This window comes from Nerophis ophidion, linkage group LG12 (assembly GCF_033978795.1).
Source record: "Nerophis ophidion isolate RoL-2023_Sa linkage group LG12, RoL_Noph_v1.0, whole genome shotgun sequence".
Taxonomy (NCBI): Eukaryota; Metazoa; Chordata; class Actinopteri; order Syngnathiformes; family Syngnathidae; genus Nerophis; species Nerophis ophidion.
In genome coordinates this window covers 11955489-11982988 of record NC_084622.1, presented here as the reverse complement: position 1 = coordinate 11982988, position 27500 = coordinate 11955489, and the positions used below count along the sequence as shown (strand labels likewise).

Here is a 27500-nt window from a genome sequence, read left to right as displayed (position 1 = left end):
GATCTGCCTCGAAATCAGCGACAGGTGCGTAGATGGCCCACCTGGGCCTTGTTATCTAATCACCTGTCGCTCTGTTATAAGCAGCAGCCAGGAGGAGAGACGGGGTTGGGGCTGGAACCAGAGCGCGAGCGAGAACGAAAGAGAAAAAGATAATCGCTGGAAAGCAACTGAAGGACTTATTGAAAAATAAAACAATATTCTAACCCTGAAACAGGCTCTCATGTCGGTGCTTGGTGGTCTGAAGAACCCTCTGGAGGGCAAGCCCCACACTAACCAATAATAAATAAATAACTTCTTACCATTAACGCGACTTCTTGAACAGGTGCGGTAGAAAGCGGATGGATGGATTGAAAATGCATGAGAATGTTTTATATTTTGAACCTTATTTTTAACACTGTGACTACAAGGGGAATTATTCATTACTTATCGTGTCAAGTATTGTCAGCCCAGATTTATCCGAGAGCCAGATGCAGTCATCAAAAGAGCCACATCTGGCTCACAAGCCGTAGGTTCCCTACCCCTGCACTATGCCATGTTATGTTACCGTATGTTACGTTACTTACTATGCAGTTGCAGGTCCTGCATGAGTCAGTAGGATGTGCAAACTCGTGGCCGTTGGGATACTCCTTCCCGGCATAGCTGCATCCTAAAGCAGAGGAGGTCATGGTCACACGGCGTCTCCTTTGATCCTGAAAAGTCAACTTTTTGATTAACAGTTCCTCACCATTGCAGTTGTTACGACAGCATGTTCCCGACAAGGGGGCGTTACATTGAGGACGAGGACATTGCGTCTGGTGGCAGTCCATCCGGCCGCTGGCACACTTACACTCCTCGCACACACTCACTGGATTTGGGAAGGCTTGTCCGTCCACAAACACGTGGTTTTCAAAGAAACAATCTGAGGACGATAACCACATTTAAAAAATGAGAAGTGTTGTGTTTTCTCGGAGTGTGGGTGTGTGTGTGTGTGTGTGTGTGTGTGTGTGTGTGTGTGTGTGTGTGTGTGTGTGTGTGTGTGCACCTGGACACTTAGGGCAGCACTCCCCAGGTGGTGTGTAGGCGTTGGTGCAGTTGAGTGGGGGGCAAGGTCTTCTCTCACACTCCACAGTGCCATGCTGAGAGGACGAGGCAGGGTGAACAGGGTGGAGGCTGACACTGAAATGGCAGATTAACGTATTTTCCGCACTATAAGGCGCACCTAAAAACCTTAAATTTTCTCAAAGGTTGACAGTGCGCCTTATAATCCGGTGGGCCTTATACAGTGGGGCAAAAAAGTATTTAGTCAGCCACCGATTGTGCAAGTTCCCCCACTTAAAATGATGATAGAGGTCTGTAATTTTCATCATAGGTACACTTCAATTGTGAGAGACAGAAGGTGAAAAAAAAAAACAGGAATTCACATTGTAGGAATTTTAAAGAATTTATTTGTAAATTATGGTGGAAAATAAGTATTTGGTCAACCATTGATGGAAGGAGGTTTTGGCTCAAAATCTCACGATACATGGCCCCATTCATTCTTTTCTTAACACGGATCAATCGTCCTGTCCCCTTAGCAGAAAAACAGCCCCAAAGCATGATGTTTCCACCCCCGTGCTTCACAGTAGGTATGGTGTTCTTGGGATGCAACTCAGTATTCTTCTTCCTCCAAACACGACCAGTTGAGTTTATACCAAAATGGATACATGGATGATACAGCAGAGAATTGGGAGAATGTTGTGTGGTCAGATGAAACCTAAATAGAACTTTTTGGTATAAAACGTATACTTTGCTGTTGTTAAAAGATAAACGAAATACCATTTACCTCGGGGAAAATAGTAAAACAGCTGTTTATTCATTTTGGGAGTGAACAGAGTTGTCAGAACGCTGGTTTGTATTCTATTCTTAAAGTTTGACTGACCTGACTGTTTTGTTGACATTCCCTTTAGCGCATACTTGCCAACCTTGAGACCTCCGATTTTGGGAGGTAGGGGGTGGGGGGCGTGGTTAAGAGGGGTGGCGTATAATTTACCAACTCGAGTATTTCATACATATATATATATATATATATATATATATATATGTATGAAATACTTGACTTTCAGTGAATTCTAGCTATATATATTTATTTTGTTATATATATAAATAAAATAAATAGTAGAATTTCCGACGGCACCTATCAAATACACAGTAATAGAAACACAGTTCTATTAACTGTACTGTCCTTGCTGGTTACCAAAAAAACAACAACACTTACCTTTCACTATTTGAGTAACCTTTGTTTTGCCATTTGCGTATTGGCGAGCGATCTCCGAATCCGGGAACATCCTTCACGGATTTGTTGTAGACATCCGCAAATGAGAACAGGATGTTGCTATCAGCATAGCCATCTTTGTCTCAGCCTAAGACACACCATCGGGTCTCCATTTTGCGAGTTGGGCCATAATACTGGATTGTGAACGATGTTGCGCTGCGGACGCTGTGTGCTTCGCTGACCGTTCATGTCTAAGTATATCCGTTCACCGTGTTCAATGGAGGAGTCTGTTCTACAAAATTTACAGGCAACATATCCCTTCCCCTTCGAACTCTCCTGGATGAACTGAAAGTCTTGTTTCCAATCGTTCTGGAACTTGCAAGCGTATTTCTTCTGTTTGCTCGTCGACGGTGTAATATATTGGGTTGGAGTCAATAACCAGGCGACGTGATGAAGTTACGTCTCTTTACTGTGGGCTTCAGAACAGACTCCCTAATGCATGTTCCTTGACTGCACTTAAATGTAGAATATATTTACATTCTATTCTATGTACAGTAGTTGGCAGTATTGTCCTGTTTAAGAGGGTCACAACATTGAGTCAGGTCAGTCTGCATGGAGCTGGAGTGGGCGTGGCCTCCAGCTCCGCTTGAATTTCGGGAGATTTTCGGGAGAAAATTTGTCCTGGGAGATTTTCGGGAGAGGCGCTGGATTTCGGGAGTCTCCCGGAAAATTTGGGAGGGTTGGCAAGTATGCTTTAACGCAGCTATATCTAAGGGATGCATAACGTAACCCCAGCCTCTACTGTAGCGTCTATTCCATGCGCCTTATAATGCGGTGCGCCTTATATATGAGAATCGTTTTAAAATAGGCCATTCATTGAAGGTGCGCCTTATAATCCGATGCGCCTTATAATGTGGAAAATACAGTAATAGGGACGTCATGCTCACCAGACATGTGCAGAGTTGGCACGGCTGGTCCGGGGTCACAAACCTCTGCCCGTTGCTATAGATACGATGGTGATAGGTGCAGCTGTCACACACTGTGCAACAGGAACCTGCAGAAGTGTATTCAGTTTAGTGGACACCACAACCTCCTTAAAACCACGCAATTTGCGTTTTGTTTTTTTGTTTTACCAGTGGTCTTGGTGGGATGCTGACAGGCGGCGGGGGGGCACTGGTTGTCAGTACACGAGGTGTCTCCATCCACACACGTGCAGCTGGAGCACGGGTCTTCTGGGTGCCACCTGGAGCCATCCTCATACTCCAAGCCCTCCAACACGCACGCTGCAAGGACATGAGGAAGTTCAGAGAAATGTATTAGGTACACCTGCTGGTTTTGAATCCTCTGTTGCTCCATTGACATGTTGGGTTCCACAAATTTCAGTTTTAGGACCATTGCTCTTTTCTATTTATTTACTTCCTCTGGGCTCAATCCTTAGAAAGCATGATATTTGTTTTCATTGTTATGCCGATGACACACAAATTAATTTTCCGTTCAAGAGAAATCATGCCTCTTCAATGCAGCCACTACATGCTTGCCTTGAGGATATCAAGGCCTGGATGGCGCTAAACTTCTTAAATTTCAATGAAAAGACAGAAGTGATGGTGTTTGGACGTAGTGGTACTTGTGAGCTCCCCCCTGTTGACTTTGGCCCCTCGACTTTGCACGTTAAGCCCATGGTCACCAAACTGGGCTTTCGTATCGACAGTGATTTTAAATTCGACCGTCAGATTGGCACAGTGGTGAAATCCAGCTTTTTTTATTTACGTCAGCTGGCCAAGGTTAAAAACTTTATTTCTAGGCAACAGTTTGAGACAGTAATCCATGCCTTCATTACATCTCGGCTGGATTACTGTAACTCTTTGTATTTTGGTATTAATCAATCCTCTCTCTCACGTCTGCAGCTGGCCCAGAATGCAGCTGCCCAACTTTTAACAAACACAACAAAAAGAGAGCATATTACTCCTGTTTTAGCCTCCCTCCACTGGCTGCCTGTGTCTTTTAGAGTCCATTTTAAAATGATCTTATTCGTTTTTAAATCCTTACATGGTCTTGCCCCACCTTACCTCTCTGAGATGTTCCACCTCTATGACCCCACCCGGACCCTCAGGTCAGCTGATCAGCTGATCCTGGAGGTCCCCAAATCAAAGCGCAAGCTCAGAGGGGACAGAGCCTTCTCTGTTGTGGGTCCAAAACTTTAAAACAATCTCCCTCACCATGTGAGACAGGCCCCTTCTTTGGCTATTTTTAAGACCCATCTTAAAACCCTTTTTTATTCACTGGCTTTTAACCCAGCATGAGACTTTAAACTGTTATTAACTTTTAACTTTTTTTAACCGTTTTTAACTTTTTAACTGCTTTTTATCTAACACATTGTTCTTAGGGTAATTTGTAGTTGCTATTTCAATGTGTTTTTTACTTCTGTTTTAAATGTTGTTGTTTTTTAGTCTGTCCTTTGCCTTTATTTCTTTGTGGTGTACAGCCCTTTGTTCTTCAACTGTGCTTGTTTTTAAAGGGCTTTATAAATAAAGTTGGTATGGTATGGTATAAGAGCTGCAGCAAACTCATCACGACCATGTTTTAACACACACTGACACTGTTTCAGGGCAAAATATAATTAAATCATTGTGATAATGTCATTTTGAAATAGTTTTGGGATCTAAAATTATTATAAATTGAGGAATGTGAGTGTGAATGTTGTCTGTCTGTGTTGGCCCTGTGATGAGGTGGGGACTTTTCCATGGCGTACCCCGCCTTCCGCCCGAATGCAGCTGAGATAGGCTCTAGCACCCCACGCGACCCCGAAAGGGACACGCGGTAGAAAATGGATGGATGGATGGATAGAATAAATATAAAAAAACATACATTCTGGATATACTGAATGATATAAAATGTAATAAAATAACATTTTGTAAAAAAGTAAAAGTACTTTTTTTTTATTTGAAAAAATTACAACTTTGATATAAATTACTATATAAAATATAATAGTCAATTTAATAGTATATTTATTTTGGGTACATCAAATTAAATATAGTAAAATACAATTTAAAAAAGAAGTAAATGTATTTATTTTTACTTGTGTACGATTAAATATAATCATATGTAAAATACAAAATATAAATTAGTATGATAAATGTAAGGTCTAGTTAAAAATAAATTTAAATGGACTGAATGAAATATTATAAAACACAATTTAAAAAAAGAAGAAAAAAAAGGGCAGCACTGTGAAAGAGGGGTTAGTGCGTCTGCCTCACAATACGAAGGTCCTGAGTAGTCCTGGGTTCAACCCTGGGGTTGGGATCTTTCTGTGTGGAGTTTGCATGTTCTCCCTGTGAATGCGTGGGTTCCCTCCGGGTACTCCGGCTTCCTCCCACCTCCAAAGACATGCACCTGGGGATAGGCCCCTCCCACCTCCAAAGACATGCATGGGTTGATTGGCAGCACTAAATGGTCCCTAGTGTGTGAATGTGAGTGTGAATGTTGTCTGTCTGTCTGTGTTGGCCCTGTGATGTGATAGTGACTTGTCCAGGGTGTATCCCGCCTCCCGCCCGAGTGAAGCTGATAGGCTCCAGTGACTCCCCCGCGACTCCGAAAGGGACAAGCAGTAGAAAATGGATGGATGGATGGAATTTTTAAAAATTTTAGTTGTGTTTGATTAACTATCCATCCATCCATTTTCTACCGCTTATTCCCTTTTTGGGATCGCGGGGGGCGCTGGCGCCTAGCTCACCTACAATCGGGCGGAAGGCGGTGTACACCCTGGACAAGTCACCACCTCATCGTAGGGCCAACACAGATAGACAACATTCACACTCACATTCACACACTAGCGACCATTCAGTGTTGCCAATCAACCTATCCCCAGGTGCATGTCTTTGGAGGTGGGAGGGGCCTACCCCCAGGTGCATGTCTTTGGAGGTGGGAGGAGCCTATCCCCAGGTGCATGTCTTTGGAGGTGGTAGGGGCCTATCCCCAGGTGCATGTCTTTGGAGGTGGGAGTATATATGTGTATGTACTGTATATATGTAAATATAATATATTTTTATGTATATATGTAGCCCTGTGATGAGATAGTGACTTGTCCAAGGTGTACCTTGTCTTTCGCTTGATTGTAGCTGAGGTAGGCACAAGCGCCCCCCGTGACCCCAAAGGGAATAAGCGGTAGGAAATGGATGGATGGATGTATATATGTAAATATAATATACTTCTATAGGGAGAGCGTGGTTCAGTGGCCGTGCGCAACCCGAGGGTCCCCGGTTCAATCCCCACCTAGTACCAACCTCGTCACGTCCGTTGTGTCCTGAGTAAGACCCTTCACCCTTGCTGCTGATGGGTGCTGGTTAGCGCCTTGCATGGCAGCTCCCTCCATCAGTGTGTGAATGTGTGCGTGAATGAGTAGATATGGAAGTAGTGTCAAAGCGCTTTGAGTACCTTGAAGGTAGAAAAGCGCTATACAAGTACAACCCATTTATCATTTATATATTACATATATTTTATATATGTTAATATAATATATTTCCAAAGACAGACGCCCACCGCGATCTTAAAGGGAATAAGCGGTAGAAGATGGATGGATGGATGGATAACACATATATATATATACATACACCCGTGTATATGTAAATATGTGTGTATCTATATATATATATGTGTGTAGGTGTGGGAAAAATCACAAGACTACTTCATCTCTACAGAACTGTTTCATGAGGGGTTCCCTCAATCATCTCCTAATGATTGAGGGAACCCTCAATCATCCAAGCTGGATGACATCCTGGCTACCGTGCGCTCTACCACGGTATCGAGCACTATTCTCTGGATAATCCAATCAAGACATATATATATGTGTGTGTATATATGTATTAATATATGTATATGTATATATATGTATGTGTATGTATATATATATACTGTATATGTACATGTATGTCTTAATAAAAAAAAATTTGATACACTGAATGAAATACAGTAACATTCATCTTTCAAAATAAGATACTTCGTTTTGTTTAATAAATAAAAATGTGCATAATAAATTTGATTAAAAATTATAAAAATAATCATTGATAATGATTGAATTTTACTAATTAAACAACTTTAATACCTGAACAAACAAAAACAAACGATACATACATTATAAATACATTTTTCATACGCCGAGCAGGAGACAGAGGTGGGTAGTAACCGCCACATTTACTCCGTTACATCTACTTGAGTAACTTTTGGGATGAATTGTACTTCTAAGAGTAGTTTTTATGCAATCTACTTTTACTTTTACTTGAGTATATTTATGGAGAAGGAACGCTACTTTTACTCCGCTCCATTTATCTACATTGAGCTCGCTACTCGCTACTTTTTTTTATCGATCTATAAATGTTTGTTTTGGTTTTTCAACATAGGATCTACGAATGCCTGCGTTTCACCAATCACATGCAGTCACTGGTGGCGTTGGACCAATCAAACAGAGCCAGGCAGTCACATGACCGTCACACGCGAAACCCGACTTAAGCAAGTTGAAAAACTTATTGGGGTGTTACCATTTAGTGGTCAATTGTACGGAATATGTACTGTACTGTGCAATCTATTGATAAAAGTTTCAATCAATCAATCAAAAGTGCAAATGAAAAAAAACACTTTTTATTTCAACCGTACTTCCCGTCAAAAGCCTAAAGACTGATCGCACAGTTCCTGTCTTCACAATAAAAGTGCCGCTCCATCGCGCCTGCGCTAACAAAATAAGAGTCTCCGAAAGCCAGTGCAAATAAGCTAGCAAACCAAGAAGTTTGCCGGCAATGTATTTCTTGTAAAGTGTATAAAAACGAATATGGACGCTGGACAAATAAGATGTTAAAAACCAACGAGTTTCATGTGGTATTAGACGGAAACGAGGAACTTTTTTTTCTCCTCCATTTGAAAACGTGGACGTTATCAAAACTACAATGCAAGTCATCAGAATCAGGTAATACACCAACTTATATTCTTGTCTTCATGAAAGATATGAATCTATGTGTTAAACATGCATGTATATTCATTAAAACACCTTTAACATGTCAACAAAAACGGCAAAATAAATAAATATAAATGATATACTGTATATATATATATATATGATATATGTGTGTATGTATATGTATATATAAGGTAGATCACCTCGACTTGGTCATTTATTAAGTAATTGATAAATGTTGAAAAACTTATTGGGGTGTTACCAATTAGTGGTCAATTGTACGGAATATGTACTGTACTGTGCAATCTACTAATACAAGTTTCAATCAATCAATCAATCGTTGAATGCCTACTGAGGCTATGGTGCTGTTAAGTTATTGTGGCTCAATGTGCCTTATTTTTATTTTATTTTAATGTACTATTATTTAATATATATTATTGTTTTAGTTTCTTAAGAGATATTCCTAACTCTGAATTTGCTCGTTGCTATTTTTATGTTTTTGTGCATTATTTGTTGCCGTAATCAGGTTACTCATCAGTTACTCAGTACTTGAGTAGTTTTTTCACAACATACTTTTTACTTTTACTCAAGTAAATATTTGGGTGACTACTCCTTACTTTTACTTGAGTAATAAATCTCTAAAGTAACAGTACTCTTACTTGAGTACAATTTCTGGCTACTCAACCCACCTCTGCCAGGAGAAATATAATGAAATGTAATTCCATAATAACAAATAAACTAAAATAAATTAGACAGGTGTACCTAATGAAGTGTCAGCTATGCTATGCTGTAAATACCTTTGCAGACAGGACAACACAGATGTGGGTCGATTATTGGGTTGGCGCACTGCACTGGGGGACACTTCTCCTCATGACAAACTACATTTCCGCTCTAAAACACAGAACATATCATCAAGGTGTGTTTAATGGCTGAACGGGTGCGGTGTTGACTTACCTTACACCTGCACTGCAGGCAGGGTCCACTTCCGGGGGGGACGAACCCTTTCCCGTCTGCATACACCCTTCCATCAAAGTCACATTCTGGGAGAGCACACAAACAGTATTTATTGATGTCTTTTCTTAATTGACACAAACATGCACAAGCTCATGACATTGGACCTCATTGGGTTGTGCAGGTCTACCCAATGTCGTACTGACCGTTGCATATTGGACAACATTCTCCCTTGCGTTTAGCAGGATGGCTGCAGTCTGGCGCGGGACAGGACGCCTCCAAGCGCTGACAGGACACTTCACCTGACTGAACAGAAGACTTTGTTTCCTTGCTCCTCACACAGTGACACAAGCGCGTAAGACTGGACTCACAGAGCAGCGACACTGAAGACAGGGGTCGCCTGTGATTGGGAACTTCTGACCGTCCAGGTAGACTTTGGACTCGTACTCACACTGATCACACCTATAAAAGTACATGGCAAAGAAGATGTTTTACAGTGAGGCAAAAAAGTATTTAGTCAGCCACCGATTGTGCAAGTTTTCCCGCTTAAAATGATGACAGAGGTCTGTGATTTTCATCATAGGTACACTTCAACTGTGAGAGACAGAATGTGGAAAAAAAATCTAGGAATTAACATTGCAGGAATTTTAAATAATTTATTTGTAAATTATGGTGGAAAATAAGTATTTGGTCAACCATTCAAAGCTCTCACTGATGGAAGGAGGTTTTGGCTCAAAATCTCACGATACATGGCCCCATTCATTCTTTCCTTAACACGGATCAATCGTCCTGTCCCCTTAGCAGAAAAACAGCCCCAAAGCATGATGTTTCCACCCCCATGCTTCACAGTAGGTATGATGTTCTTGGAAAGCAACTCAATATTCTTCTTCCTCCAAACACGACGAGTTGAGTTTATACCAAAAAGTTCTATTTTGGTTTCATCTGACCACATGACATTCTCCCAATCCTCTGCTGTATCATCCATGTATCCATTTTGGTATAAACTCAACTCGTCATGTTTGGAGGAAGACGAATACTAAGTTGCATCCCAAGAACACCATACCTACTGTGAAGCATGGGGGTGGAAACATCATGCTTTGGGGCTGTTTTTCTGCTAAGGGGACAGGACGATTGATCCGTGTTAAGGAAAGAATGAATGGGGCCATGTATCGTGAGATTTTGAGCCAAAACCTCCTTCCATCAGTGAGAGCTTTGAATGGTTGACCAAATACTTATTTTCCACCATAATTTACAAATACATTCTTTAAAATTCCTACAATGTGAATTCCTGGATTTGTTTTTCACATTCTGTCTCTCACAGTTGAAGTGTACCTATGATGAAAATTACAGACCTCTGTCATCATTTTAAGTGGGAGAACTTGCACAATCGGTGGCTGACTAAATACTTTTCTGCCCCACTGTATGAAACATGAAACAATTCTAGCTTGTTTGAGAGTGTTAAGGCAGCTTTGTTACCGTGGACAACAGTCACCAACACGATGGACAGGATTTGGACAGAACAAGGCAGGACACGGGCGAGGTAAACATGCTACATTTCCATCCTGGAAAACATTTTTATTGTATTATAATAAATACCGTATTTCCTTGAATTGCTGCAGGGCATATAGTATGCGCCTGCCTTGAATTACTGCCGGGTCAAACTCGCTTCGCAAAATAATTAGCGCATGCTTAGTATTACCGCCTGGTCAAACTCGTGACGTCACGAGTGACACTTCCCCTGTCATCATTTTCAAAATGGATTAGGCTGATTTCAATACCAGTAATTTGAAATCGCATAATGGGAAGAAGATTAAGAGCTGTTCAGTAGGATTTAAGGTCCAAGCTTACATCACACTCAATTTTTTACAGCATGCCTTTGGTAAGTGCCGGAGTGAGAAGAGGTTTTAAAATAATTAGCGCATGCTTACTTTTACCGCATGCCTTTGGTAAGCGCAGGAGTGAGAAGAGGTTTTAAATTAATTAGCGCCCCGGCGGCAATTCAAGGAAATACGGTAATTAAAAAGACATAGCATCTTTAATTCAATTCAGTTAATCTATTTACAGTCATGGTCAAAAGTTTACATACTTTTGTAAAGAACATGATGTCATGGCTGTCTTGGGTTTCTAATAATTTCTACAACTCTTATTTATTTGTGATGTAGTGATTGGAGAACATACTTGATTGTCACTAAAACATTAATGAAGTTTGCTTCTTTTATGAACTCCTGACTAAATTGGTGCAGTTCAGCTACATTTGTTGGTTTTCTGACATTGACTTGTTTCTTCAGCATTGTCCACATGTTTAAGTCAGGACCTTGGGAAGGCCATTCTAAAACCTTCATTCTTGCCTGATTTAGCCATTCCTTTACCACTTTTGAGGTGTGTTTGGGGTCATTGTCCTGTTGGAGCACCCAACTGCGCCCAAAACCCATCCTCCGGGATGAGGATTTTAGATTGTCCTGAAGAATTTGGAGGTAATCCTCTTTTTTCATTGTCCCATTTACTCTCTGTAAAGCACCAGTTCCATTGGCAGCTAAACAGGCCTAGAGCATTATACTACCACCACCATGCTTGACGGTAGGGATAGTGTTCCTGGGATTAAAGACCTCACATTTTCTCCTCTGAAAATATTAATAGGTATTGTAGCCTAAATGTTTGTTTGATTTGACATTACATGGATAAAGATAAGACCTTCTGGAGAAAAGTTCTGTGGTCAGATGAAACCTGAACATTCATGAAGTTTGCTTCTTTTATGAATTTATTATGGCTCTACTGAAAATGTGAGCACATCTGCTGGGTCAAAAGTATACATACAGCAATGTTAATATTTGCTTACATGTCTCTTGGCAAGTTTCACTGCAATAAGGCACTTTGCCAATGGAACTGTTGCTTTACAGAGAAAGTAAATGGGACAATGAAAAAGGAGGATTACCTCCAAATTCTTCCGGACAAGCTAAAATCATCAGCCCAGAGGTTGGAAGTAATTTTTTTGTGCACCTGTGGAGGGGGGCGTGGCCTGCGGGCCTGCCGTGGAGCGGTGTGTGCAAAGACCGGTCTCGAAGATAGCGGCAGGTGATTAGATGGGCCATCTAATCACATCAATATTGCCATTCTGTAACATTGACAATAGATTTTACGGTTCAATCCCGCCGACTGAGTTTTTTTTACCGTAAAATCAACTTTGGTCCTGTTTTTTTCCCATATACAGTAAAACACAAACATAAATAAAAATACAACAACGAGATTTTACGGTAAAATAAACAACTGGCAGCTCTTTTGCTTGAATTTGACCAAAAAATTGTGGTATTGTTTTTCCATTCCATTCATTCAATGTTTTTATTTACTGTAAAAAAAAACAACTCCTTTTACTGTAAATTTCTTGTGACTAAAGCTACCAGTTTTTAAAGTAAAATAACATTTTTTTTGCAGCTTATGTAAAAAATTATATTGTTTATGATTTATACACTATGTTGCCAAAAGTATTTGGCTGCCCATCCAAATGATGAGAATCATGTGTCCTAATCACTAGACCCGGTGTATAAAATCAAGCACTTAGATATGGAGACTGTTTCTACAAACATTTGCGAAAGAATGAGCCGCTCTCAGTGATTTCCAGCGTGGAACTGTCATAGGATGTGCAACTAATCCAGTCGTGAAGTTTCCTCGGCCCAGTTGGGCAATCTACTCACCTGCCGCTGTCTTCGAGGCCTGTCCTTGCACACCCCAGGCCACGCCCCCCTCCACCGCACCCTTTGTATTAATACTTGTTTTTTTTGGAAAACAGTTTTCCAAAACGGTTTTGAGCAAAATGAGTGATAAGATAGATATCATGTAGAATAAACTACTATCTACCATATCGGTGTATTAGGACAATTACATATACGTACAATAAATGCACGTTCAACAATTGTGTATTTGTATAAAAATATTTAAATAAAATGTAATTTTAATATAAAAAGCTTTGATGCATCACTTCCAACCGGTGCTTGCGACTCTCTGCAGTTGAGTAAATGAGCTTGGTAGACAAATAAGACACTTAATGAGGAAATACAGTATTTTGATGGAAATTGATGGAAGCCTACCACACATGTGCACTCTTCACAGCGGTCTCCAGTGGGCATGACGGCTCCATTTGGGAAGTTTTGACCATTCACGCCGCAGCCTGGGAAGACACGGTGTTACACTTCACCTGACACACACACACACACACATCTTCACACACCTTGACACACGGGACAGCAGGTGTTGTGTGGAGGAGGTGCAGGGTTGCTACAAGGTGTGTGACATTGCTCTCTCTCGCAGCGAACGTCACCTTCCTGGGGGAGAAGAGCAGTGAAACGCTGTTAAAAAAAAAAAAGAGCCGCTTCAAGGGTTTTGTTGGCAGCCACGCTCACCAAACACTGGCAAATGTCACACGGACTCTCCGCTGGCCTCCACTTGGCATTGTGGTCATAACGCACACCTGATTGGATACAGCCTGTACACACAAATCACACAGTGAAACACTAAACTTGATAATAATAATAATGATAAATGCTTTTTAAGACGTGAGGTTAATCCAAATGCACGGGTGTCAAACTCAAGGCCCGCCGGTTTATTTTATGTGGCTCGCGAAAGCCTGGAAATATATACACGTTAGTAAAATGCTTAATATTTTGATTCGTCGGGAAAATTCATTTTCACTGCAGTGCATTTAAACAACAGACATTAAACATCACGAGCAAAAATAACAAAAGGACATCATACATGACCAACACATTTACAGGCTTGTCATACAGGTCGGCCGGGCCTGACTGTTTAGGGCGACTAATACAGTCGTGCTCATTAGTTGACATACCCATCCATCCATGTCGTAGGAGGCCACCTGTGCAACAAATCCAGTCCTGAAGTTTCTTCGCTCCTAAATATTCCAAAGTCAACTTTATTATAAGTAAAGTGAAGCGTTTAGGTCCTTGAGGGTGCATGGGAGTTTGTCCAACCAGTCTACATGTGCTCTGTGGACTTGGAGAAGGCATTTCACCGTGTACCCTGGGAAGTCCTGTGGGGAGTGCTCAGAGAGTATGGGGTATCGGACTGTCTGGTTGTGGCGATTCGCTCCCTGTATGATCAGTGTCAGAGCTTAGTCCACATTGCCGGCAGTAAGTCGGACACGTTTCCAGTGAGGGTTGGACAACTCTAAGGGTGCCCTTTGTCACCCATTCTGTTCATAACTTTTATGGACATAATTTCTAGGCGCAGTCAAGGCGTTGAGGGGATCCGGTTTGGTGGCTGCAGGCTTAGGGTCTCTGCTTTTTGCAGATGATGTGGTCCTGATGGCTTCATCTGGCCAGGATCTTCAGCTCTCACTGGATCGGTTCGCAGCAGAGTGTGAAGCGAGCGGGATGAGAATCAGCACCTCCAAGTCCAAATCCAAGGTTCTCTCCCGAGAAAGGGTGGAGTACCATCTCCAGGATGGGGAGGAAATCTTGCCCGAAGTGGAAGAGTTCAAGCACTTTGGAGTCTTGTTCATGAGTGAGGGAAGAGTTGATCGTGAGATGGACAGGCGGCTCGGTGCGGCGTCTCCAGTAATGTGGACGCTGTATGGATCCGTTGTGGTGAAGAAGGAGCTGAGCCGGATGGCAAAACTCTAAATTTACCGGTCAATCTCATGAGTTTTGGATTATGACCAAAAGGACAAGATCACGGGTATAAGCGGCCCAAATGGCGGGGCTCTCCCTTAGAGATAGGGTGAGAAGGTCTGCCATCCGGGAAGAACTCAAGGTAAAGTCGCTGCTCCTCCTCATTGCCACCCGGACGTTTACCCTAGGGAGGTGTTTAGGGCACGTCCGACCGGCAGGAGGCCTTGGGAAAGACCCAGGACACGTTGGGAAGACTATGTCTCCCGGCTGGCCTGGGAACGCCTAGGGATCCCCCGGGAGGAGTTGGACGAAGTGGCTGGGGAGAAGGAAGTCTGGGATTCTCTGCTTAAGCTGCTGCGCCCGCGACCCAACCTCAGATAAGCGGAAGAAAAATTGATGGATGGATAGTTTGGGAACAACAGCAACTCAGCCACCAAGTAGAAGGCGACGTTAACTGACACAGAGGGGTCAGCATAGTGCAAAGACTTTCTGCACAGCCAGTTGCTACAGAGCGCCAAACTTCATGTGACCTTCCAATTAGCCCACGTATAGTACGCAGAGAGCTTCATGGAATGGGTTTCCATGTCCGAGCAGCAGCATCTAAGCCATAAATCACCAAGTCCAATGCAAAGTGTGGGATGCAGTGGAGACGCCTTCTCTGGAGTGATGAATCAAACTTTTCCATCTGGCAATCTGATGGACCAGTCTGGGTTTGGAGGTTGCCAAGAGAACGCTACATTTCGGACTGCATTGTGCCGAATGTGAAATTTGGGGGAGGAGGAATTATGGTGTGGGGTTGTTTTTCAAGAGTTGGGCTTTGCCCCTTAGTTCCAGTGACAGGAACTGTGAATGCTCCAGGATACCAAAACATTTTGGATAGAGATGTCCGATAATATCAGACTGCGATATTATCGGCCGATAAATGTTTTAAATGTAATATCGGAATTTATCGGTTTCGGTTTCAAAAAGTAAATAGTATGACTTTTTAAAATGCTGCTGTGTACACGGACGTAGGGAGAAGTACAGAGCAGCAATAAACCTTAAAGGCACTGCCTTTGCGTGCCGGCCCAATCACATAATATCTACTGCTTTTCACACACACAAGTGAATGCAAGGCATACTTGGTCAACAGCCATACAGGTCACACTGAGGGCGGCCGTATTAACAACTTTAACACTGTTACAAATATGCGCCACACTGTGAATCCACACCAAACAAGAATGACAAACACATTTCGGGAGAACATCTGCACCGTAACACAACACAAACTCAACAGAACAAATACCCAGAAGCCCTTGCAGCACTAACTCTTCCGGGATGCTAAAATATACACCCCCAACCCTGCCTACCTCAACCTCCTCATGCTCTCTCAGGGAGAGCATGTCCCAAATTCCAAGCTGCTGTTTTGAGACATGTTAAAAAAAATAATGCACTTTGTGACTTCAATATTAAATAAGGCAGTGCCATGTTGGCATTTTTTTCCCCATAACTCGAGTTTATTTATTTTGGAAAACCTTGTTACATTGTTTAATGCAGTGGTTCTCAACTTTTTTGCAGTGATGTACCCCCTGTAAACATTTTTTTTAATTCAAGTACCCCCTAATCAGAGCAAAGCATTTTTTTGTTGAAAAAAAGAGATAAAGAAGTCAAATACAGCACTATGTCATCAGTTTCTAATTTATTACATTGTATAACAGTGCAAAATATTGCTCATTTGTAGTGGTCTTTCTTGAACTATTTGGGGAAAAAAGACATAAAAATAACTTAAAACTTGTTGAAAATTAAACAAGTGATTCACTTATAAATAAAGATTTCTACACATAGAAGTAATCAACTTAAAGTGCCCTCTTTGGGGATTGTAATAGAGATCCATCTGGATTCGTGAACTTAATTATAAACATTTCTTCACAAATAAAGACATATATTTATGGAACATGTCCACAAAAAAATCTAGCTGTCAACACTGAATATTGCATTGTTGCATTTCTTTTCACAGTTTATGAACCTACATTCATACTGTATTTTGTTGAAGTATTATTCAATAAATATATTTACAAAGGATTTTTGAATTGTTGTTATTTTTAGAATATTTTTGAAAAATCTCACGTACCCCTTGGCATACCTTCAAGTACCCCCAGGGGTACGCGTAACCCCATTTGAGAACCACTGGTTTAATGCATCCAGCGGGGCATCACAACAAAATTATACATAATAATGTGTTCATTCCACCATTGTATATATCAGTAGATATTGGAATCGGTATTTAAGAGTTGGACGATATCGGAATATCTGATATCGGCAAAAAGCCATTATCGGACATCTCTAATTTTGGACAACTCCATGGGATGGCACTTCAAGTTCATATGTGAGTAAAGGAAGGTGGCCAAAACTTTTGGCAATATTAGTGTATATACTACAGATGCGCGGTTTGCGGTCTCATCCGCGGAGCCCGCGGATAAACCGCGGGTCGGGCGGGTGACATGACGAAAAATTTGATTTTAATTAGATTCGGGCGGGTGGCGGTTGAACCATTCGGAAATATTTGATATACATGGTTCTGGGATCGGTATCCTTTACCATTCAAAGAGCCATTTAGGACCCGTGTCACAAAGCGAAGAAGACAATAGGAGACGCAAAACATTCTCTAGAATGACTGCCGGCAGACAGCTAGTTAATAAGTATTAGGGCGTGCTATGAAGCCATTAGCTTTGTCGCCTTCTACAGCATTTACGATCTGCTTGTCAGTTCAGCATCATGTGTGTGGCTTCTGCAGACACACGCACACGACTGCAAGGCATACTGGGTGACACAGAGTACACTAATGGTTGTGGTGTGTGAATGAGTAGATGTGGAAGTAGTGTCAAAGCGCTTTGAGTACCTTGAAGGTAGAAAAGCGCTATACAAGTACAACCCATTATTATTTAATTATCATTATTATATAAACAATTTTAACACTCTTAGTAATATGTGCCACGCTGTGAAGCCACACCAAACAAGAATGACAAACACATTTCGGGAGAACATCCTCCCAGTAACAACATAAACGCAACACAGCAAATACCCAGAATCCTTTGCATCCATGATAAAACTGACTATTTTATACACCCCCGCTAGCAGCAAACTCCGCCACACGTCCACCCGTCCCCCCCATGCGTCGGTAAGGTGGGCACGGTTGGGGTGCGGGGGTGTTAAAAATATTCAGGCGTGTCGCGGATGCAAAGGATTCTGGGTATTTGTTGTGTTGGGTTTATGTTGTTGAAGGTGTCAAAGGCAATTGCTTCACAGCACGCCCTTAAACTTGTCATCAGGATGAACACCATTGGATAGTCGCGAAAACGATAGCGGCTCCCATTGTCTTCTTTACTCTGGGACACGGGTTTAAATAGCTCTTCGAGTTGTAAAGGTGGCCGACCCCTGATGTATTTCAACGGGCGGGTGGCGGGCGGTTGCGGATCTCATTGTTAAAAGCGGCTCTCTGAGGGCAACTATAACTGCGTTATGGCCCTCAATGAAAACGAGTTTGACACCTGTCCTAACAGAGACAATATTTGTAATATTCTTACTCCTGCATTGCTGGCAGCACTCTCCAGGTACGCTTTCCATCTGTGCGCAGTCCAGCGGCGGGCACGGCACGGCCAAACACTCCCTGTTACCTCCCTGTTGGCAAAGACCACCACTTAAGTCCCATTGCAGTTCATCACTTTTCAAACACCACTCCTAATCGTGACTTTTTAAGAAAACAAAGTTACAATACATCATTCGGATCCAAACAAAAAAAACGTTGGATTTATTCAAAGAGAAAAAAAACGTACTCATACGTAAGGAGTATAAATGTATTTTATAAGAGAAAAAATATATAGTATTTTTAAAGAGAAAAAACATAATATATTAGGAATATTGCTGTACAGGTATGGAATAAAGACAGAAATACGTTTTTTTTCCACAAAATTAACAGCATAAATTGAAAGAATAAAGTAGGATTTTTTTTAGGAGAAAAAAAAACAGCACAAAAATATATGTAAAAGAAAAAAGCGTCATAATACGTTAGTAATAATGTTGCATTTTTCCAAGAAAAAAGTCCTAAAATGTAAGGAACAAAAACGTTTTAAGTGGGCGTGGTTCTTTCAAGAATCAGATGATGATGGGGCGAAACTAACTATTTTATAGTTTCTGAAACTAAGACTTAAGTACCTTTACAACTTTCTCAACAATTCAATGCAGGTAACAACTTTTGTCTCACAATATTACAAATATTTCCTCAATTAGAATGTTTTTGCTACCATGAATGGATTAACGTGGACGCCGACTTAAACTAGTTGAAAAACGTATTGGGGTGTTACCATTTAGTGGTCAATTGTACGGAATATGTACTGTACTGTGCAATATACTAACAAAAGTTTCAATCAATCAATCAATCAATCAATCCTTACTTATCTACTTGATTATATTCATACTTGCCAACCTTCAGACCTCCGATTTCGGGAGGGGGGGTGGTGGTTGGAGGCGGGGGGTGGTTGGGGGCAGAGTGTTGTTGGGGGCGCGGTTAAGAGGGGAGGAGTATATTTACAGCTATCCATCTATCCATTTCCCACCGCTTATTCCCTTTGGGTTTGCCGGGGGCACTGGTGCCTATGTCAGCTACAATCGGGCGGAAGGCAGGGTACACCCTGGACAAGTCAACAGCTCATCGCAGTATGTGTAGAAATCTATTTATAATTGAATCAGTTGTTTATTTTTCAACAAGTTTTTAGTTATTTTTATATCTTTTTTTCCCAAATAGTTCAAGAAAGACCACGACAAATGAGCAATAGTTTGCACTGTTATACAATGTAATAAACCAGAAACTGATGACATAGTGCTGTATTTTACTTCTTTATCTTTTTTTTTCAAACAAAAATGCTTTTCTCCGATTAGGGGGTACTTGAATTAAAAAAAAATGTTCACAGGGGGTACATCACTGAAAAAAGGTTGCAAACCACGGCTTTAAAAGCCGTAGATGTTATTGTCACATACAGTATGCATGCATACAGTATGTACATGGCAGTATTGTCCTGTTTAAGAGTGTCACAACATTGCTGTTTACGGCAGACGAACTGCTTTACTGTAGACAAAAACGTGACTGCTGTTATTGTGTGTTGTTGCCGCGCTGGGAGGACGACGTTAATGAGACGGCCTATACAATAAACCCACGTAAGAAACCCAGAACTCACCCTCGATCATTCTACAGTTATAACGTCATTGGGCAGGCACTCTGTTTATATTGTGGGAAAGGGGACGTGAAAACAGGCTGTCGACACGTCATTGGAGTCCGCATGGAGCTGGAGGGGGCATGGCCTCCAATTCCGCCTGAATTTCGGGAGAAAATTTGTCCCGGGAGGTTTTCGCGAAAGGTGCTGATTTTCGGGAGTTTACCGGAAAATCCGGGAGGGTTGGCAAGTATGATTATATTGTAATTGTTTTTTTAAGCTACACCTTTTATCTTGTAACATTGGACTTGGATCTGAAAATATTACCGGTATTTATTTTAAAAAGGTAAATTATTTTCTCTAATTGTTTTTTTATTACATTTCTATATAACATATATTATTTTACTGATAATATTACAACTTTTTCAGATAATCTTTTTCTCATATTATCATGACTTTTTTAGTTTCTAAATAAGCTTTGACGTTTTCAAATAATGCAAGGGACATTTTTGTCACAATCTTAAAACTTTTTCTTGCAATACAGTAATCTCTCGTTTAACGCTGTTAATTGGTTCCAGGCCTGGCCGTGGTTGATGAAGTTCCGCAAAGTAGTAATTATATACATAATATTTCCGTAGTGAGAGCATAGAAAACCTATGCGCAGTCCGAAAACTTTCCTAATATGATGCTTCACATTACGAGGGCCCTCTAGACATTAAATAACACCCACGTAGTCACCTTTACATTGGTTTATTCTGATACAGCCAACAAAATAACGGTATTGTGGAGGGTGGAGCGTAGACTGCGGGCCTGCCACGGAACGGGGGTGTGCCAGGACCGGCCTCGAAAACAGCGAGAGGTGAGTAGATGGCCCAGGTGGGCCTTGTTATCTAATCCAGTGTTTTTCAACCTTTGTTAAGGTAAGGCAAATGTTTGTCATAAAACAAAATCCGGAGGCACACCACCAGCAGAAAACGTTAAAAAATGTACTTTGTGTTAGCAAGCAAGGCTATCTACGTTGTTGCTATCCTTCTTTGTGTGGACATTGTTGATTGTCGTGTCACATACGGATGTACTTTGTGGACGCCGTAAGTTTTAGCTGTCGTCCAGCATTCTGTCTCTGTTTACTTTGTAGCCAGTTCAGTTTGACTTTCGTTTTGCGTAGCCTTTTCCTTTCCCTTTTGTTCATTTTCATTTTTACCTTCAGACTGCCTCCCACTGTGGTCTGCATATCGGGATTGATTGATTGATTGATTGAGAATTTTATTAGTAGATAGTACAGTACATATTCCGTATAATTAACCACTAAATGGTAACACCTGAATAAGTTTTTCAATTTGTTAAGTCGGGGTACACGTTCACAACAAACCATCCTTGTCTCACCCGACACATTCCGACTTTTACAAAGCAATGTTTCCACCTACTGACATGGAGTATTACGTGGTTACCCTGCCAAGTTTTACATGGCACAGACACTAAGCAACGGCACACTATTGGCAGATTATAATTACCGATTTGCAAAAAATATTTTTGCCATAAATTAGGTGAAGTTGCATAATTTCCCACGGCACACCAGACAATATCTCACGGCACCATAGTGTGCCGCGGCACAGTGGTTGAAAAACACTGATCTAATCACCTGTCACCTATATTAGCAGCAGCCGGGATGAGACACGGGGTTGGAGTTGGAGTGGGAGCCGGGGAGGGAGAGGGACACAAGCTCAGAAAAAGACATTTTTCTGGAAAGCAAAAGCCTTGCAGAATTGATGAAAATAAAAGAATGTTATACCCTTAATTCCGGGCTCTCCTTTCAGTGTGTGGTGGTCCGAGGAACCCACTAGAGGGCAACCTCTACAGTAATATTAATCAATAATACACATACTGTAGGAATTTAGCAGCCATGGTCCAATCTAGTGGACAATACTACTATAGTATTGATATTTACAGTTCGTGTAGCCATTTATAAGTTCCAAAATGCCTAATTTAGGCACAAAAAATACACAGAAATGCTGCCATCCATCCATCCATTTTCTACCGCTTATTCCCTTTTGGGGTCGCGGGGGGCGCTGGCGCCTATCTCAGCTACAATCGGGCGGAAGGCGGGGTACACCCTGGACAAGTTGCCACCTCATCGCAGGGCCAACACAGATAGACAGACAACATTCACACTCACATTCAAACACTAGGGCCAGTTTTAGTGTTGCCAATCAACCTATCCCCAGGTGCATGTCTTTGGAAGTGGAAGGAAGCCGGAGTACCCGGAGGGAACCCACGCATTCACGGGGAGAACATGCAAACTTCACACAGAAAGATCCCGAGCCTGGATTTGAACCCAGAACTGCAGGAGCTTCGTATTGTGAGGCAGACGCAATAACCCCTCTGCCACCGTGAAGCCAGAAATGCTTAAAAAAAGAAGAAAATCTGCAATAAAGTGAAGCCACAAAATTTGAAGCACTTTGTGGCGAGGGACCACTGTATTAAATGTAATTCCTTGTAATAATCCCCCAGACCTACACCATGGCCCGGACCTACTCAGTGGCCTGGATCTACTCAGTCGCCCGGACCTACTCAGCGGCCCGGACCTACTCAGCGGCCCGGACCTACTCAGTGGCCCGGACCTTCTCAGTCGCCCGGACCTTCTCAGTCGCCCGGACCTACTCAGCGGCCCGGACCTACTCAGCGGCCCGGACCTACTCAGTGGCCCGGACCTTCTCAGTCGCCCGGACCTTCTCAGTCGCCCGGACCTTCTCAGCGGCACAGGCATACCCAGTGGCCCGGACCTACTCAGTCGCCCGGACCTACTCAGTGGCCCGGACCTACTCAGCCGCCCGGATCTACTCAGCCGCCCGGACCTACTCAGCCGCCCGGACCTACCCAGAGGCCCGGACCTACTCAGCGGCCCGGACCTACTCGGAGGCCCAGACATACTCAGAGGCTCGGACTTACTCAGTGGCCCGGACCTACTCAGAGGCCCAGAACAACTCAGTTGCCCGGACCTACTCAGTTGCCCGGACCTACTCAGTCGCCCGGACCTACTCAGTCGCCCGGACCTACTCAGTCGCCCGGACCTACTCAGTCGCCCGGACCTACTCAGTCGCCCGGACCTACTCAGTGGCCCTGATCTACTCAGCGGCCTGGATCTACTCAGTCGCTCGGACCTACTCAGAGGCCCGGATCTACTCTCTGGCACGGATCTACTTAGTGGCCTGGACCTACTCAGCGGCCCGGACCTACCCAGCGGCCCGGACCTACTCAGTCGCCCGGACCTACTCAGTCGCCCGGACCTACTCAGAGGCCCAGACATGTGAAGTCAAGTGAATTATATTTATATAGCGCTTTTTCTCAAGTGACTCAAAGCGCTTTTACATAGTGAAACCCAATATCTAAGTTACATTCAAACCAGTGTGGGTGGCACTGGGAGCAGGTGGGTAAAGTGTCTTGCCCAAAGACACAACGGGAGTGACTAGGTTGGCAGAAGCGGGAATCGAACCTGCAACCCTCAAGTTGCTGGCACGGCCACTCTACCAACCGAGCTAAACAGCCCCAAAGAGGCCCAGACCTACTCAGTGGCCCAGACATACTCAGAGGCCCGGACCTACTCAGTGGCCCGGACCTACTCAGTGGCCCTGATCTACTCAGTGGCCCTGATCTACTCAGCGGCCTGGATCTACTCAGTCGCTCGGACCTACTCAGAGGCCCAGATCTACTCTCTGGCCCGGATCTACTTAGTGGCCCGGACCTACTCAGTGGCCTGGATCTACTCAGAGGCCCAGACCTACTAAGTGGCCTGGATCTACTCAGCGGCCCAGACCTACTCAGAGGCCCGGATCTACTCTCTGGCCCGGATCTACTCAGTGGCCCAGACCTACTCAGTGGCCCAGACCTACTCAGTGGCCCAGACCTACTCAGCGGCCCGGACCTACTCAGCGGCCCGGACCTACTCAGCGGCCCGGACCTACTCAGCGGCCCGGACCTACTCAGTGGCCCTGATCTACTCAGCGGCCTGGATCTACTCAGTCGCTCGGACCTACTCAGAGGCCCAGATCTACTCTCTGGCCCGGATCTACTTAGTGGCCTGGATCTACTCAGAGGCCCAGACCTACTAAGTGGCCTGGATCTACTCAGCGGCCCAGACCTACTCAGCGGCCCAGACCTACTCAGAGGCCTGGATCTACTCAGAGGCCTGGATCTACTCTCTGGCCCAGACCTACTCAGTGGCCCAGACCTACTAAGTGGCCTGGATCTACTCAGCGGCCCAGACCTACTCAGCGGCCCAGACCTACTCAGAGGCCTGGATCTACTCTCTGGCCCAGACCTACTCAGTGGCCCAGACCTACTCAGTGGCCCAGACCTACTCAGCTGCCCAGACCTACTCAGCTGCCCAGACCTACTCAGCTGCCCAGACCTACTCAGCTGCCCAGACCTACTCAGTGGCCCAGACCTACTCAGAGGCCCAGACCTACTCAGAGGCCCAGACCTACTCAGTTCCCCAGACCTACTCAGTTCCCCAGACCTACTCAGTCGCCCAGACCTACTCAGTGGCCCAGACATACTCAGAGGCCCGGACCTACTCAGTGGCCCGGACCTACTCAGTGGCCCTGATCTACTCAGTGGCCCTGATCTACTCAGCGGCCTGGATCTACTCAGTCGCTCGGACCTACTCAGAGGCCCAGATCTACTCTCTGGCCCGGATCTACTTAGTGGCCCGGACCTACTCAGAGGCCCAGACCTACTAAGTGGCCTGGATCTACTCAGCGGCCCAGACCTACTCAGAGGCCCGGATCTACTCTCTGGCCCGGATCTACTCAGTGGCCCAGACCTACTCAGTGGCCCGGACCTACTCAGCGGCCCGGACCTACTCAGCGGCCCGGACCTACTCAGCGGCCCGGACCTACTCAGCGGCCCGGACCTACTCAGCGGCCCGGACCTACTCAGTGGCCCTGATCTACTCAGCGGCCTGGATCTACTCAGTCGCTCGGACCTACTCAGAGGCCCAGATCTACTCTCTGGCCCGGATCTACTTAGTGGCCCGGACCTACTCAGTGGCCTGGATCTACTCAGAGGCCCAGACCTACTAAGTGGCCTGGATCTACTCAGCGGCCCAGACCTACTCAGCGGCCCAGACCTACTCAGAGGCCTGGATCTACTCAGAGGCCTGGATCTACTCTCTGGCCCAGACCTACTAAGTGGCCTGGATCTACTCAGCGGCCCAGACCTACTCAGCGGCCCAGACCTACTCAGAGGCCTGGATCTACTCTCTGGCCCAGACCTACTCAGTGGCCCAGACCTACTCAGTGGCCCAGACCTACTCAGCTGCCCAGACCTACTCAGCTGCCCAGACCTACTCAGTGGCCCAGACCTACTCAGAGGCCCAGACCTACTCAGAGGCCCAGACCTACTCAGTTCCCCAGACCTACTCAGTTCCCCAGACCTACTCAGTCGCCCGGACCTACTCAGTGGCCCGGATCTACTCTCTGGCCCGGATCTACTCAGAGGCCCAGACTTACTAAGAGGCCCAGACCTACTCAGAGGCCCGGATCTACTTTAACTTTAACCAAATATTGAATTCATTTTATTTTTGTGAAAACGTTTTGAAATACCTAACCATTTTTTCCTCATTAATTCCAATTGCTTTTTTTCTCATATTAAATATATTTTCGCGAAGAATCATGACGACCAGCCGTCCCAATACTTTTGCACACACACATCATACATCCACTGTCAGTGTATCGTTAACACTCACCTCACAATTATGAGCGGTGTGGGACACGTTATGAAGCCTTCTGTCCGGCTCGCAGTCTGAGGAGAACAACACGTTGTAATAATTACGCTGTCACAGTTTGTGTGTGTGTGTATGTGTGTGTGTGTGTGTGTGTGTGTGATACAAGTAGCAGGAGTGAGAGCATTGCTGGTCCACACAAAGAGGAATGTGAAAATAATAGTCTCATCCCCCACCCGAGCAAAGACTCTATCAGCAACTTTGGACCGGGTCACTGGGGAACATCTGGCGGCGCTAATGACAGGGCAGCGTGCTTCTGATGTCACAGACGCCATGGCATGCTCCTCTCAATTTACGGCGCAAGAAAACATAACCAGAAGTGCTCGAAAGACCACCGACGAGTCTTATCTGCTCTGCAGGGGATGAATGAAACGTGATCTGGGCCAACCATGAGGGCGGGGTCACGCTCATCCTGCTCATGATGGAGGATTTCCTATGAATAAGATCAGATAACAAGCTCCGCCTCTTTGGTTTTTGCAATTAACTCTGAGTTAGAGACGGCCCGCTTGGGGAGCACACCAAATTAGATTTGCTGAGCTTGGATTTTTTTGGGAGATAATTACTTTAATGTTGTGTGTGGGGGCGTGGGGGCAGTAATCACAGACCAGGAGGAAGACTATTGAGTGGCCTGCAGCCAACACACATTTCCTCTTGCGAACCAAGCGTGCATGAGATCAAAGTGTGTGTGTGCCAGGGTGTGTGTGTGTGTGTGTGTGTATCAAAGGGGCGCATCTGGAGTCTCCTCGGGTCGACACGCAGAAACAATTAATGGCGACATGGAAGAGAAGGCAAAGGCAGACAATGGGCGAGGACTCTGGATCAACTTGTTCATGTGGAACAAAGTCAGAGCTTTCCTTCTTTGTGTACAGTCGTAGGTCAAAAGTGTACATACACTAAAGAACATAATGTCATGGCTGTCTTGAGCTTCCAATCATTTCTACAACCCACCATGCTTGACGATAGTTATGGTGTTCCTGCGATTACAAACCCCGTTTCCATATGAGTTGGGAAATTGTTTTAGATGTAAATATAAACGGACTACAATGATTTGCCAATCCTTTTCAACCCATATTCAGTTGAATGCACTACAAAGACAAGATATTTGATGTTCAAACTCATAATTTTTTTTTTTTTGCAAATAATAATTAACTTAGAATTTCATGGCTGCAACATGTGCCAAAGTAGTTGGGAAAGGGCATGTTCACCACTGTGTTACATCACCTTTTCCTTTAACAACACTCAATAAACGTTTGGGAACTGAGGAAACTAATTATTGAAGCTTTGAAAGTGGAATTTTTTCCCATTCTTGTTTTATGTAGAGCTTCAGTCGTTCAACAGTCCAGGGTCCGCGCTGTCGTATTTTACGCTTCATAATGCGCCACACATTTTCGATGGGAGACAAGTCTGGACCGCAGGCGGGCCAGGAAAGTACCCGCACTCTTTTTTTACGAAGCCACGCTGTTGTAACACGTGCTGAATGTGGCTTGTCATTGTCTTGCTGAAATAAGCAAGACGCTTAGATGGCAGCATATGTTATTCCAAAACCTGTATGTACCTTTCAGCATTGATGGTGCCTTCACAGATGTGTAAGTTACCCATGCCTTGGGCACTAATGCACCCCCATACCATCACAGATGCTGGCTTTTGAACTTTGCGTCAATAACAGTCTGGATGGTTCGCTTCCCCTTTGGTCCGGTTGACACGATGTGGAATATTTCAAAAAATAATTAAAAATGTGGACTCGTCAGACCATAGAACACTTTTCCACTTTGTTTCAGTCCATCTTAGATGATCT

General features: G+C 43.9%; 1 protein-coding gene across 1 annotated transcript in view; it reads right to left on the bottom strand.

Annotated features, from left to right (window-relative positions):
* Positions 1–27500, bottom strand: part of kcp (kielin cysteine rich BMP regulator) — a 109094-nt gene that overhangs the window by 65121 nt on the left and 16473 nt on the right. Inside the window, exons 6-20 of the mRNA XM_061916815.1 lie at positions 25670–25725; positions 18304–18397; positions 13517–13599; positions 13345–13438; positions 13205–13284; positions 10599–10684; positions 9494–9584; positions 9329–9428; positions 9126–9211; positions 8969–9062; positions 3364–3513; positions 3178–3284; positions 1022–1115; positions 725–898; positions 564–646 (exon numbers count right to left, since the gene is read on the bottom strand). Coding sequence (XP_061772799.1) covers positions 564–646; positions 725–898; positions 1022–1115; positions 3178–3284; positions 3364–3513; positions 8969–9062; positions 9126–9211; positions 9329–9428; positions 9494–9584; positions 10599–10684; positions 13205–13284; positions 13345–13438; positions 13517–13599; positions 18304–18397; positions 25670–25725 — 1472 coding nt within the window. The remainder of the gene's footprint in view (positions 1–563; positions 647–724; positions 899–1021; positions 1116–3177; positions 3285–3363; positions 3514–8968; positions 9063–9125; positions 9212–9328; positions 9429–9493; positions 9585–10598; positions 10685–13204; positions 13285–13344; positions 13439–13516; positions 13600–18303; positions 18398–25669; positions 25726–27500) is intronic.